Below are 14,557 nucleotides of genomic sequence, written 5' to 3' on the forward strand. Positions count from 1 at the left end.
CCCCAAAACTAAAACAGACCTAAGGATTCCAGCCCAAGTTCTGAATCATATTTAACTGCTTCTGCATCACCTGAACAAAAGGAATTAATTCTTCTGTGTCCCTTAAAAAGGGTACCTCAAGGAGCTGAAAAATCCATCCATAAGCACAGCAAAGAGCACAGTGCAAGCAGTTAGAGCACGCTGGGTTTGGCAAAGACCTGTGGGAACATGGAATCACAGCACCCTTAGGGGGGCAGTCTGGCCATGGCATTAGCAGCTGGACAAAGGGCTTATAAAAGACAGAGTCAGTCTTGTTTCCCCCAGGAGTTTCTGGATTTGTGTGTACTGGTGTGCACATTCATTTAGACACACATATGTGTAGGTGCACTTTTATACCTAAGGAATTTTTTTGCCCATCTTCAAAGCCTGTCTGGAAGATGACAAAGGAAACTGCAAATCTCAGCCACAAAGCTGTGGGTCACAAACATCTCTGTCTCCTCTGCTTGCACACACACAGAGCTCAGCATCCCCAAAGCAGCCTTACACTCCTGCCCACATGCCTTTTGAGCCCTCAGCTTTAACACTGATGATCTGCTTGGGATTTCTTCCTCCACCATGCTTTATAAACACAAGAAGGGGAAATGCCACAGAGTGCAATACTGCCTTTTCAGCTCTGCTTCTTGGCTCCCTGAAACACCACCTGCTGGAAGAGCCTGGAACTGGGGCAACTCATAAATGCCTCATAGCCACCTACTCCAAGTCTGCAAAAATAGCAAGAAAGGGAACTAGAGCAAATATTAGTTGCTAGCAGTCATCAATCAGAGAAATACCTCCCAGCCATGCTCCTCACCCCACAACAGGACTGCCCAGCAGAGGTTACTAATCAAAAAATATCCCTTAAAAAAGAATTACAGATAATTTCTAATATCTTATAATTCCTTATGGCATACATATCTTACTGTACTTACAAATTGGTAGCTGAAGCATTTATCTCCTCAACAGAAAATAAAGGTTTTATGAGTTTGTTTCCCTCCTCTTTTTTACTGTATGTAATGTAAGAAAAAGATTTATTCCTTGAGAAAGTGCTTGGACTGCCCAGGTTAATTTAACAGAGACTCTCAATGTAATAATGAAAACATTCTACATAAAGCTCCTCGCCTTTGCATTGTATTGATTTCAGCAGCAGATTTATTATTTTGCAATTTTGGCTTAAGTAATTGCTTTATCTCAGACTGTGAAACTCTTCATGGGAGCAACATACAGGTGAGAAGAGGGAACAGCCCTTCCCTCTGAAGGAGACAACAAATAGAAATGGGAGTGCCTCCCTTTTCCAGAGTTCAGGTGGAAAGGAGCACTTTGCCTTCAGGGAAGTTCTTTGGATTTAGGACATTTCCCTCCCTCAGTATTGCTTAAGATGCAGGTGTAAGTTGCCTTCTCCCTATCTCAGTTTTCATCTTATCACTTTGGATTGAATTTCCTTTATGGGCAGTTCTTATCTCAAAGGTTAGAAAACCATTACCTTTAAATGGCACATTTTATCCACTCTTTGACCTTATACATCAGAAAAATATGAAATAAGATTATATTTTTCCATTTTAAATAAACCAGTTTTTCATTTTATGAACATTTTAGACCTTTTGTGTATTATTTACTTAGTTTCTCTGAAACAATTGAAAAAAGAGATCCTGAGCTGTATTGGCCAACCCAAAATCTTCACATTAACTATAGCTTTTCTTCCAGAACTAGTTGTTAAATTTACCTGAAAAGTCTCAAGGTTCTGTTGCTTGATGGAAGTTTCAAGGTATAGAAGTCTGAGATACAATTAGTAATTTCAGGAAGAATTCACCCTGCACATCAAACTCCTCTGCATGTCTGCATTTGCCAGTTTCCCAGCACTCATGGTCACAGAGGCACCACAGGCCATTCTGGGGAGCTCAGTTTGTCACTGACTAGAAGAAGGTGGGCAGAGGACAGGCAAACAAGTTTAGAGAGCATGGAAAATCCTAGATGTGTTCTTCCCATGAGAAACAGGGCAAATATACATTTATCTGTCTACAAATCATGCACGTAACCAGCCAATGGATTCAATCCTTGAGTTCCAGTGCTTTCTGCCCCACAAAAAGCATTAATAACAGAAGAGTTGGAGAAATGTTTGGTTGTGTTTTTTTTCCCCTGGAAGACAGGAGTGGAAGTCTAAAAATTCTCGATTGGTTACTCAGGGCACACAAGTCAGTACAGAGATCAGCCCATGCCTCATGAATTAATGACATTCACGGGTCATGATGGAAGAAACATGAATACAAAAGATACTGTGCAGAAAACAACGATTATTTATTTATCATCAGTACAGGGGCCTTGAAATAATAACCAACTGTTCAGCCACCTCAAAAAGGTCTTTTTATATATCTGTGGGAATGTCAGAAGGCTATTGATTTTCTCAAATGTTCTGACTGGGTTTGGGACAATGGGTGGGGCAACTTCTACCTTCTGCAGTCCTCATTGGTGAATTAGAGTTGCCTGTAGCTTTTTAACAATTTTTTGTCTTGAGATCAAGTATAATCCATGTTGGAATTACTGCCCTGTGAATTCCAAGCTCAGGGCAAAAGTAGGGTAAAGGTAGATACAAAATAGAAGCAAAGAAATAAAATCCAAAGGAGCTGCAAATGAAGGAGGGGGTTGGTCTTTTCTTTAAAGAAGTACCTGAAAAATTTCTTCTATGCACTGAAAAATAGTTTGGTTTAGTAATTTTCCAGCAGAAAAGAAACTGTATTTGCAGAGGAAAAGCAGCACCTCAACTCATATCTTGCCTGGTTAATGAAAACAGAAATTACACCACTAGATGATGGAAGAAAAAACCTTTATACAGCATGGGAATAAGGATACAACACATCTACAGCTGTGAGTCTGAATTAAAAAGAAAATTTTTCAAAAGATCACTATGCTCCAAATTGCAAATCTCTGCATGTTATGGTATGATAATAGTTCAGATGTGCTGGTGAGCCCTACATAAACTGAATGATTTTTTAATCAAAAAACCTTTCCAAAACAACAGATTGAAGAATAAATAAACTAAGAAAGATATTTTTGGTGACTGTGGGGTAAGAGATGAGGTTATGAGAGATCTTTGAGGGAAATCCAGGCACAGGTGAAGGAAAACGTGGCATGAAAATTGGCATATCTGAAGAACCAGAGAAGAATCTGAAGGAGAAGAAAGCCACCAGAAGGATTATGGCAGTGATGAAGGAGATTCTCCAATCCAGAAATCTCTTGCTTGTTGTTCTCATTCCACTTCTACTGCTTCCTCTGCCACTCGTATACCCCAGCAATGTAAGTACATTTTCATTTTCTTTTTAACAAAGCCTCCAAGTGCAGCAGTTAGTCCTGCTGATTAAGTTTGCAGTGTGCAAAAAGTCACAAAAAGACATCAAGAAGCACAGGTCTTAGAAAAATCAAAGACTCATATTTGAAGGACTGTGGGGGTCACTGAGAAATCATCACCAAGAGCTAGAAGTACCTTAAGTCATGTTACAAGAAGACCTGAAGAGCCAGGTGAAGCTAGAAAATCACTGATTTAAAGCAGAAATGATGGCTCTCTTTCTAGAATAATATCTGTGTGAAAGGGGAAACACACATCCATGAAATTTTATTTAGTGAGAGGTCTTTAAAAGGAATCCTTATAAGAGTCTTTAGTTTTTTTATTAATAAGTATGCATGGAAGGACTTTCAGTTTATTGTGGGTTTATAAAGACAGCAACTCAGGTGAGGCACGAACTAGGACTCAGTGACAATGATGGCATTGGCTACTCCAGAGCAGGTGTAGGCACCTCTGCTGGAACATTGCAGCTCTGACGTTGGCTCAGAAATGCTGGCACGGAGACATACACAGAAATGCAAAGGAAGGAATATCCTCTGCTTAACACACAGACCAGGGAAAGGAGTGAAAACAGCTGTGTTCCTGACACTGCTTTGGAGATATTGAATATATTGATCACATGGTAAAGTCCTCTCTTTGCACATCTCTGCAGTTGTAACCCATAAAATTGCAATGTTTTCCTAACTTAGACATGTGGTGATATTTAACTTATCAAAATCTGCAATGTATTAAAAATCTGCAACTTCTCCTTCCCCATAGATCTAGACATAAATCTGTCCAAAAGGTGCAGCAATATCTGTCCCATCCTCTACCCTGCTAAAGATTAATTCTTCCTTAAAATATCAGGGGATTTATGAATACTAGTACTTTATTGAATAGAAATGTAAAGGATTAGAAATTGCATAGCTGGTTTCAAAAACAAATCAGTAACATTTTGTTTGGAAAATAAACCAGGATTCATGGAAAGGAAATGTTCCAGCACCACTGAACTGTATGTTGCACTATGAGTTTTCCTGCTTTGAACTTCAATGTGTCTTGGCTGTTCCCTTACAGCACTTTTTCATCTCTTTTATCTCAAGAGAGGGAATGAATAGCAGACAGTTGTGCTCTTCAGGGAACAGAAAGGCTCACCCTTTCACAGAGCCTTGTTTTACAGAAGGATTTAATTTCCCCGGATGCCACTGGAAGAGTGACATGAAAAGGGGTGCTCCCTGGCATGCTCAGCCATGAGGATTGTAAAGCACCTTTTGGGTGCTGAAGCAGGAGTTTACTGATTTGATTGCTGCAAGAATTGCTATTGTACACTACAGTCCTCTCTGCACTATTACTCTGTACCCTGTGGTGCTGCTTTACTGCAAAGTGGTGTGAAAATCCATCCAGTGGAGATTTCCATCCACACTGTACATATGTGAGTGACCACAAAGGGTAAAGTACAGCTGACAATCTGCTCAAGAACTGGACAAATGTTTGTAGTGCTATTAAGAAAACACCTACACTAAGTAAACTCAGATGGCAATACACTATTCAAGTGTTTTTGTGTAGATTTTACTTTGTTACAACCCAATGACTATGATTACTTTTTAAATATGAAGACAGAATTTGATGCCTGCTCACATGCTTGTATTTTTACAATTATATTAGTCTTTTGCCTTTTATAGAGATTGAAATTACCAGGTCATTTATAGTTGCATTTCTGAAGGGAATCAGCTTGCAGTTTCTTTGATGATACCAGTACATCTCTGGAAATGTCAAAGAAATATTACATGTGTACTGACAAGAAAGATCAAAAGGAGCACAAGGACTCAGAATTGTTTGCAGATGCTGCTAATGGGAATAAAGTCCACAGCTTCTTTTATATTATTTTGTGAAAAAAAAAAAAAAAGGTTGGCTGAAAAATACATTTGAGAAAATTTGCTTGAATTCTTTTTCCCCGTCCGAAGTTATAACTGAATTTGTAACACAGGTTTGGACATAGACAAATGCCTTTCAGGTAAAAAAAAAGTGTGTGCTTTACAAACTGAGGGTCTTTTTCATTCTGTCCTTACTTCCTTCATTGTTTACAGTGACATGTGAGCATTTTTGCCTCTTTTTTGTAATCTTTATCAACATTTTTTTTTTTTTTTTTTCATAAAGCCAGCAGAGATACCATAAGGCACACCACATTATTTCAGTCACTTGGGGACATGCTTTCTGTGACCACTGTTCCTGTGGCCACACTGCACCCAGTCAAGGGCATTTGGATGACTCCTGAGAGTCAGCTGTTGGCAGAGATGTGAGACCTGCAGTGTCAGGGGATGTTGGCGTCTTGATATGCCCAATCAGCAGAATGGACCCTAAAGCAGAGAACATGCTCTGAAGAGCGACAGTTGACATATTTTTATTCACCTTTGGTTTTCTTTACACAAGCTGAAGGGTGGAATTTCAGTATGATCCCATAAAATCAAGGATGTTATTCCAGAGGCTGGACTACCTCTTTACAGAGCTTAACCCCACGTCTGCATGCAAGATATGCAGAGGGCAAATAAGTGGGCAAATTTCCAACATAGACTTTGTTCTTCCTTTTTATCATTCTGAGATCCCTGGATATTTTAGTTACACAAGTTTTATGCATGACCCTTTATGTGCAGTTTTTAGCCCTGGCTTCCTTTCAGTTCCTCTTTTCTTTTCACCTAAGGGACTGAATGAAGGCAGATAATTAGATGATATCCCTTCAGCCATCATATGTTTTCCTATTCCCTGCTTCAAGCTCTGAAGTAGGTTTAACAGAAATTTTCAGCTGTAAAACAACAGGTGAGGAGGGTGAAACAGCTAAAATTACATTGCCACTGCTTCAGTGTAACACTTAGTAGCTCTGGTAACCATTATTAAATATATAAACTCAGTTCAATTAAACAGAAGAGATTAATATGGTTTCTCATGGAAACAAACTGAGAAAATAAATAAAGTTGCCAGACAAGCCGATTAAGTTTTTTACTGGAGATTAGCAGGCTTGGCTTTCCCAGCACTTGCTTACAGTTTTGTACCATTTAAAAACGGGGTTTATTTGGGATTTGTTTTTGTTTTGCTTTTGTAAAATGATTACAGCCTAATGTATAGGAAACACAAAGACTTAGTGCCCATCCCAGTAAGATTTTGGTAGAGATGCAACTTCCCTTTGTCATATTCCATTTTCACTACCAGCCTACTTTATGCCACACACAGAGTAATCAAATATAAGAATCACTCAAAGAAATCAAAGAGAAGTACATTTATGGAGTGAGGAAAAGAGTTGGATTCAGGTTAGGATGAAATTAATTTTATTAATTTTGGCCATACATACCCCTTGGATCTTACATTTGGACTGCTTTAAAATAAAAATCATTGATTCATCTTTTATTAGAAGATATTTTTCTCCTCAGACAACTTCTGGACCTCATACAGAGCCCATGAAAACACAGTAGTTTGTTAGCAGAAACTAATCAAAAATTTAAAATGTGTCAGAGTCATAAGGTCACAAAAAAGGCCAAATGATCTGCTCTCTGTGGAGTATCAACCCTGAGGTATAATGTAGTTAAAGGTGACTGAGCAGCAAGTTGGTTAATCCAGAGCTAAATTTCTCCAGCAGCCTTTCAGATACTCTTTATAACCTCTCAAGTAACTGGCATTTATCTGCTCAAAGGAAGTTAGGTTTTCTTATAAATTTATTTGAGCTATTTTAGTGGCCCTGATTAATAAAATCACAGTGTCATAGAATAACTAATGTTGGAAAAGACTCCTAAGATCACAAGGTTCAACTGCTAACCCAGCACTGCCATGTTCACCACTAAACCATATTCCCAAGGGCCACATCCACATGTCCTTTGAAAGCTTCTAGGGATGGTGGATCCACCACCTCTCTGGACAATCTATTCTAATCCCTGACCACCCTACCACTGAAGAAATATTCCCCAATATCCCATATAAACCTAACTTGGATTTGTTGAATTATAACTGTTTAATGTTACACTTTTCTGAAACAGGAGTCAGAGCAAGATCTGGCAACTAATTTAAATCCAAGCTTCTGTGCAACTTCAGCTTCAATTCTTACACAAGTAAAGGAAATGGTGTACATATCAGTCTATCCTGTTTTCCTCTCTGGGTTGTGTTCTGCCTGTTGTTACTATAAGCTGTACTTCAAAAACCAAGATGAACATCTGATCGTGGCTCTTTTTTAGAGGTAATGTAGAAATGGCATCTATAAAGATGAATTTAAATAAAAGCTATTGATTCATTCCATTGAACCCACATCCCTGTATAATTTCACCCGGCTTTACAGCACCTTGTTCACAAACTGATTGAAAACAATGAAATGTAAAACATGCTCTTCGATTTGCACAACGATCTGTGAGACTTGCTTGTGTGACCTCTTGAAAGCTGCTTTATTTAGAAGTCATCCAGCCAGGATGGATGTATAATATATAAAATTATTTTTTAAGAGACTCAAATAGCATTTTTGAACAGTGAATTTTCTAAACAATAGCCATTGACTCCATATGCTCAATAAGTTCATATGGAACATCTGGTGCATAATGAAGAACAGATACATTTATGGCTGAAGAAAATCAATGCAGACCTACCATCTGCCCAGGAACAGCAGGTTAAGGCCAACACAGGACTTGGCTTCAGATTTGAGAAAGGAAATTCTAATTCTCTGAGAAGTGATGGTAATGCTTGGTAAATATTGGATTATGAAATCAAACAAATTTATAAATGCATTTGAAGGAAAAACCTTTTCTTGAGGATAGTTCCTGTAATTATTATCAGCAGATATCCCCAGGTTTCTAGATATTCAAACTATTGCTAAGTATAGCAAACTGAGCATAAGGAGAACTTCATTGAGTGCCATAAATAAAGACATATCTTAGAAATGGACCAGAAGACTTCCATTCACTAGCTGTGTTTTCCTGTAAGAATATTCAGCAGATACCACTTTTCTTCATCATATCCCAGCTCCCCATGACTGTGCACCATGATGCTCTCATGCCTTTTTCTACCAGAACCTTGGACAGCAGCAGATTTGTTTTATTAACTCTAATCATCCATTGCCTCCAACCCCGCAGGCTTGTGGTCTTCTTCCAAAGATCTGTAGAAATTACCTGAACAAATAAAACCAGCTAACAAAAGTGTTTGCACACTGTTTAAAAAAAAAAAAAAAAAAAAAAAAAAAAAAAAAAAAAAAAAAAAAAAAAAAAAAAAAAAAAAAAAAAAAAAAAAAAAAAAACCACCACCAAGTTTCCAGAGCATTTCCCAAAATAACTACTAGGCAGTTTTATAGAAAATGTGGGTACTCTAATCTGGTCCTGAAAACTAACATTTCCTGTCTTTGTCCAGGACTGGAGACAAAAACATGCAGAGATAACAGGTCAACAGCTCAAATCTGAGGAATGGCGATTGAATGCTTGGTAAATATTGGATTATAAAATCAAACAAATTTATAAATGCATTTGAAGCCATTATTTTGCTGATTAATTGTCTTATACCAACACTTTGCCCTGTCTTATATGTGAAAACTTTCATTAGCATCATCTTCTGACACGGTCTTTTCAGATGGTAGCCAAGGCTTCACAACCAAAGCTCCACCTTTTGATGTCCCAATGAAGGCCTTTTTTGTTGTTTTTTTTAAACCCAGGCACCCAAAGTCTGAAGAATCCTACGGGTGAGTTCAGAGGGCTCCCACAGCACGTGGTGGGGCAGCAACACTCATCCTCTGTGCTTTGTCCCTGCAGGAAGCTTCATGTGCCTACGTGCTTATCGTGACTGCTGTGTACTGGGTCTCTGAAGCAGTGCCTCTTGGGGCAGCAGCCTTGGTTCCTGCTTTTCTGTACCCTCTCTTTGGGGTCATGAAGTCCAGTGAGGTCAGATACTTGTGTGTTTTTGTCATCTAATGTTCTCACTCTCAGTTAATTGTTTGAATGAGGCATATCTCAGTGCAGTAGCAAGATTTAGAGGTGTGGGAGGTAGAAGTGGACATCTTGCAATGTGTAACTGGGTCCCACTCTCTCTTTCTTCATCTGAAGATAGATATAGGATACAGCACAGGCTCTATTAGCCAGGAGAGATGTCCATTCTTTCAATGATTACCAAAACCTACTGCACCAAAGGATTCCACCTTTGCCCTCCTCAAATCCATGAAAACAGCAGTTGTAGGATACACTGTAAAGTTTCCTTCCAATTTGATTTTTTTTGGATGTCATATAAGGCAAGAGGCTACATATGCTAAATGGGAGTTACCATTTAATGAAAAAGACTAGATAATTTTGTTATCCAGGTGAATGTCTAGTCCTTTTTCAAAGCTGTAACTCCTGCTGCACTATAGCCATGAGTTCTCAGGCAAAAGAGTAACTGTATAAAAAGGCCTCAATGATCAGTCCTGAATTTGCTTACTTGAAGTTTTTTGAATGTTAATTTCTGTCATTATATGCCAGGAATTTCTTTTATTTTCTCTACAACTTTTTTCTCCTACCATTTTCCATCTTTTTGGGGGGCATGAGGGGACAGCACATTTGATTTAAGAACAAGTAATACAGATAAGAATGCAGAGGAATATGTAGCAAACATAAAATTGTTGGATTTCTTTCACAATCTAGCACTGGGAATACCCATAAATGGATAGAGACAAGCATAAGCTGAGAGTTTTATGACTGCTTATTCCCCCAAGTTTTGTAATAAAATGAGATACATTTTCATACCAACACAATTCAGTATTTTCACAATCTTTTTTTCATAACATAAAGGTAAAGTAGTTGGGAATTTTCATTAAAAATTTGGCAGCACATTGGAGAAGGAAATTTAATGTTGGCCTGAGAGGAATTCAGCACAATAGCATATAAAGTGACAGTAAGACTACTACAAAGAAGGGATTATTTTCCTTACGAACTGAAATAAATCCCTGCATTCAAAAATAAACAAGTCTGAAGATGTTGCAGTATTTCAAATCTGCAGTTCTAGAGTGACTCTTGCCTAGAAAATTACTACTTAAGCTACAAATTACTCACATGGCCTTAAAAACACGAACCAGTGTGTCATATATATGTATGTTGGGATTAATATGACTATTAGCATTTACTTATTTCTCTAAAATGGCTATGAGAGAAATAAAGGGAAAAAAACCACAGATTCTTCATGCTGCTGGATTGATGGATTTCTTTCATTCACCTCATTATTTTTTGAAAAGGTATCAGGAAAATAAAGAAAGTTAATGGGAAAGAAACAAGCGCAAGAAAGCCAAAAGATGATATTTAAAAGTTCTGGCACACAACTAGGATGGCCAAGTCTATTTAGTCATCATAGAGATTTATTAAATAAATGTCAATAATTATATAACTTGTTGCAGATTTCACAAAATAACATTATTGTCATTCTTGCACTTTATGGAGGAGCATCAGTATAACTGAGAACAAAGGAAAAAATATTGCTTCCTTTGATATTAATGATTTTAAAATGTTGGCACCTACATTTGGTTAGAGAAATAGTTTTAAACTGAAGAAATTATGTTTCTTGGAAAATATTCCAGCAACAGCCTAGGAAGGATCGCATCAAAATGATATGAAAAATTTTGATAGACCCCAAGCATCTATCTGTAATTTTTATTTTCTCCCATTTTATTTGTTTTTACAGAAGTATGTGTGTATTTTTGTGTAAGAATTTTATGGTTTCCTTAATTTATCATTTTTGCAATTGCTTCACAGAATATCTTTTCATATTTTAGCAAGACACACATTCACAATTCCTGCTTTGGAGGTGGTCTCTGAATGTTTTCCTGAGCAAGTGATGGGTTTTGCTCATTGTCTTTAAATTAAAGTTCTTTTATTTGAAACTTTTCTCTCTTCTCCTGATAAAATGGAAATGGATTTCCAATGTGACAAGTTTTGGCACAGGATTTGTGGACCACTGCAGCAATATACCAACCTTTTTTTTATTGCATTCAAAGAGCAACTCCCAAAGGACTTTTTTTCTGACACTGTAGGCTCTAGGGATGTCACATTTTGCCCAAAAGCTGAACAAGACACAATAAATATAGGCAAGATAGACAACAATACCTCCAGAATGAAAAAGCAGATGAAGCACATGAACAAACTGCCTTCAGTTTTGTCTGTGCTTGTTTCCATCTGAGCCTAGCTGAGTGTGACTGACTTACTGCAGGAACTGAACATCCTGCCTGCAAACACAACATTTCTCTTGATCTCTTCAAAACTGAGGAGCTTATAAACAATAGGGGATAGAGCCTTATTTGTAAACACAACAAGAAAGAGATTAAAGAGAATATTTTGATTTATGAATTCTTCATTTTCTCCAGCACCCTGTCATTCTTACTCTAAGGAGGAATGCTATATTTCTTCTCATTCTGCATGCTTTCTGTGTGCTTTTTTTAACTGACTGCTTTCCCCTGGCCCTTAACACAGGTGGCTGCTGAATATTTCAAGAACACAACTTTGCTCCTCATGGGTGTGATTTGTGTGGCAGCTTCTGTAGAAAAGTGGAATCTCCACAAGCGAATTGCCCTGCGCATGGTGATGATGGCTGGAGCCAAGCCAGGCATGTGAGTGAACCTTGGGCTTTGGGGTAGTCTGAGGCTGAGAGCAGCAGCTTGAAACCACTCTGATCTTCCCATCCTTGGGCAAAAGCTACCTTGGTTTGGGGCATTTTTATACCTATCTTTCCTTAGGTTTGAAAGCCTGAAAATTTTCCCCTCCTTTTTCTGCCACTCCTGACTCCCTGTTTTTCTATATGTGGCACTCCAGGTTGCTCCTATGCTTTATGTGCTGCACCACAGTGCTCTCCATGTGGCTTTCCAACACCTCCAGCACAGCCATGGTGATGCCGATTGTGGAGGCAGTGCTCCAGGAGCTGGTGAATGCTGAGGAGGAGTGTGAGGTCATCACCACTGCAGGCAGCACCACTGCTGAAGAAAACAAGCCAATAGGTATTTGTATAAATAATACATAAATTGTATTGGCCACTCTTTTCTCCCTTGTTTATTAGTGACCAGACTTGATAAATACTATTCAAATTTTATCAAAGTCAGAGCTGTCTGACTTATACTGCCAAAAACACTGATATATACTCTTTTTTTTTTTATTTTTTTGTACTCTGATATTCCTTTCAAAAATGAAAGTGATGGAAGATTAGGACCTGGGAAACTATTTATACTGAATTAAGGCATCTGCTGTAGCTGTGTGTCATAAACTCTTGGTCGTAGGATTTTACAGAAATCTTTGGGAAGGAAAGGAAAGGAAAGAAAGGAAATCTTTGGGAATAAAGTCTAGGAAATTTAGAAGAGGCTCAGAATTTTTCCCTTGACAATCCAATAATAAAAAATTGGTAAGAGCTCTAAGGTACATTTTGTTTATTCCTTCCCAGAAGGAAAAGGTTTAGGAAGAAAAGAATCTCTTTTTTTCTCTCACTTTACAGTTTCCAGGCTGAAAGTTATTTCATCCAACCTTGTCTATTACATGCAGGTATTATAGTCTTTTAATTACTGGATGCATATGATTGGTACAATACAAAATAATAATATGCCACATCAAGAGAGCACCTGAGACTGTTTGGACAAGTTTTGTTTGCAGCAGTGCCTCCAGGTGTGATGCAGGGGCTCAGCTCAGCTCTTACTCCAAGGGCTGCTCTCTGTTCCTCTGTTGCAGGTCTCGGTGAAAAGCATGGCCGACCTTCACTGGAGCTTATCTTCATCAATGAGGAGTAAGAATGAACCCTGTACACCAGGACTGGACATTTTTTCATCACAACCTACACAGGTTGCCATGAGATGAACCCAGGAGTTAGAGCCAGGAAGGGCAAGCAAAACCTTACAAGTTAATGTTTCACATATGACTGACAAGGAAGGCTTACATGATAAATGAGAGTAATGCAATGGTCTGGATCTCACTAAAAATTTGCAGTATCTATGTATTTTTTAACACTATGGATATTTTAGGGAGAAGGAAAATAATTCTGGGGGTTTGAAAGCTCTTTTGAAGAGAGAGTTTGTGCTGTGTAAGAAAGTGCTGTCCACAGATTTTTATTTCTGTTCCCCTGAAGGAACAGTGATGGAGAAGATCCAAGTACAGGATGGACTGCCCACAGGACATATCCAGAGGGACATCACTTACAGAGCATTCCTGAAGAAAGTCTGAACTGCCTGCATTTAAGAAAGAGATGAGAGTAGAGGGGAGGGGACATGGGAGGAGAGAAAACCCACAAAAAAACACCCTCCTCTACAAAATTTGTAGAAGGTTTCTTTAAATATAGACAAATTTCTTCAGAGGTTTGAAACACTAGTTTCTATTTAGGGTAGAATCTAGTAAGGGGAAAGGGTAAATCAAGTGAAGGACTAATTTCTTTGTTAAATTATCTAATTAACCATCAGCTCAAGACATACAAGAAAGTATACAAAACTAATGTCCTAAACATTTATTATAAGCCAGTTCTGAGGAGCATCTTATGAAGTGTGAGAACAAAATTGCACAGTCCCTTTTTGAGCTCCTTCTGCATTATTCGCAACTGTTCAAAATAAAAGAGAAACAAATTTCTTTTACTTTAAATTTTAATTTACTTTAAAACAAATATTATAATTCAAAGAGTACAGGTTGAGGACTTTAAGTTAATTTGCACGATCTAAATAGTTTTCCTATTAGTCTAGAGAATATTGGGGTTTTCTAATATTCTCTCTGTTATTTCTTTTTATCTCAGCCATATTTTCTATGCAATATAGAATAAAATCTTCAGATTGGCATTGTGCCATTTATATCTTTAAACCTCATTGAAGGGTATGTGTGGGATATTTCATACACATTTATTATTAAAATAGGATTACTTGAAAAAGAGCTTTGAATTGGCAGGAAAAGTAGCACATCTGGAAATGAGTTCAGCAGATTGTTTGCATGATCCACATGCCACACAGGGCAGGTTTTAGGGAAGCCATTAATGTGGTACCGGTAGGTACTCAAAACAGCACTGGAAAAGTTGGCAGAGAAAGAACTTGGCTAGAACAGACAGCGGTGATGCTGGATTGCCTGGTGATTCACTCCACAGGGAATGGAGTCCTCTCCTAAAATGGGGTAAATACTACCAAGAAACAAATTTTTTCTTGCATGGAGGTGGAACTCCACTGTTACACGGCTAGAGATTGAACTATGAAACATAATAATGACTCTTATTATTTGGCCAAGAGCCCACATAAGAGGTTCTAAT

At 38.0% G+C, this 14,557-nt stretch overlaps 1 protein-coding gene across 1 annotated transcript in view; it reads left to right on the plus strand.

The window, feature by feature from the left end:
* Positions 1-3,141: 3,141 nt before the first annotated feature.
* The window catches only part of SLC13A4 (solute carrier family 13 member 4), a gene marked incomplete at both ends in the record, with an annotated part of 30,946 nt that continues 19,530 nt past the window's right edge, over positions 3,142-14,557 (plus strand). Inside the window, 5 exons of the mRNA XM_083860290.1 lie at positions 3,142-3,306; positions 9,097-9,225; positions 11,773-11,909; positions 12,112-12,293; positions 13,012-13,066. Of these exons, the coding sequence (XP_083716416.1) occupies positions 3,142-3,306; positions 9,097-9,225; positions 11,773-11,909; positions 12,112-12,293; positions 13,012-13,066 (668 nt within the window). The remainder of the gene's footprint in view (positions 3,307-9,096; positions 9,226-11,772; positions 11,910-12,111; positions 12,294-13,011; positions 13,067-14,557) is intronic.

This window comes from Zosterops lateralis (assembly GCF_965231275.1).
Source record: "Zosterops lateralis genome assembly, chromosome: 4".
Classification (NCBI taxonomy): Eukaryota; Metazoa; Chordata; class Aves; order Passeriformes; family Zosteropidae; genus Zosterops; species Zosterops lateralis.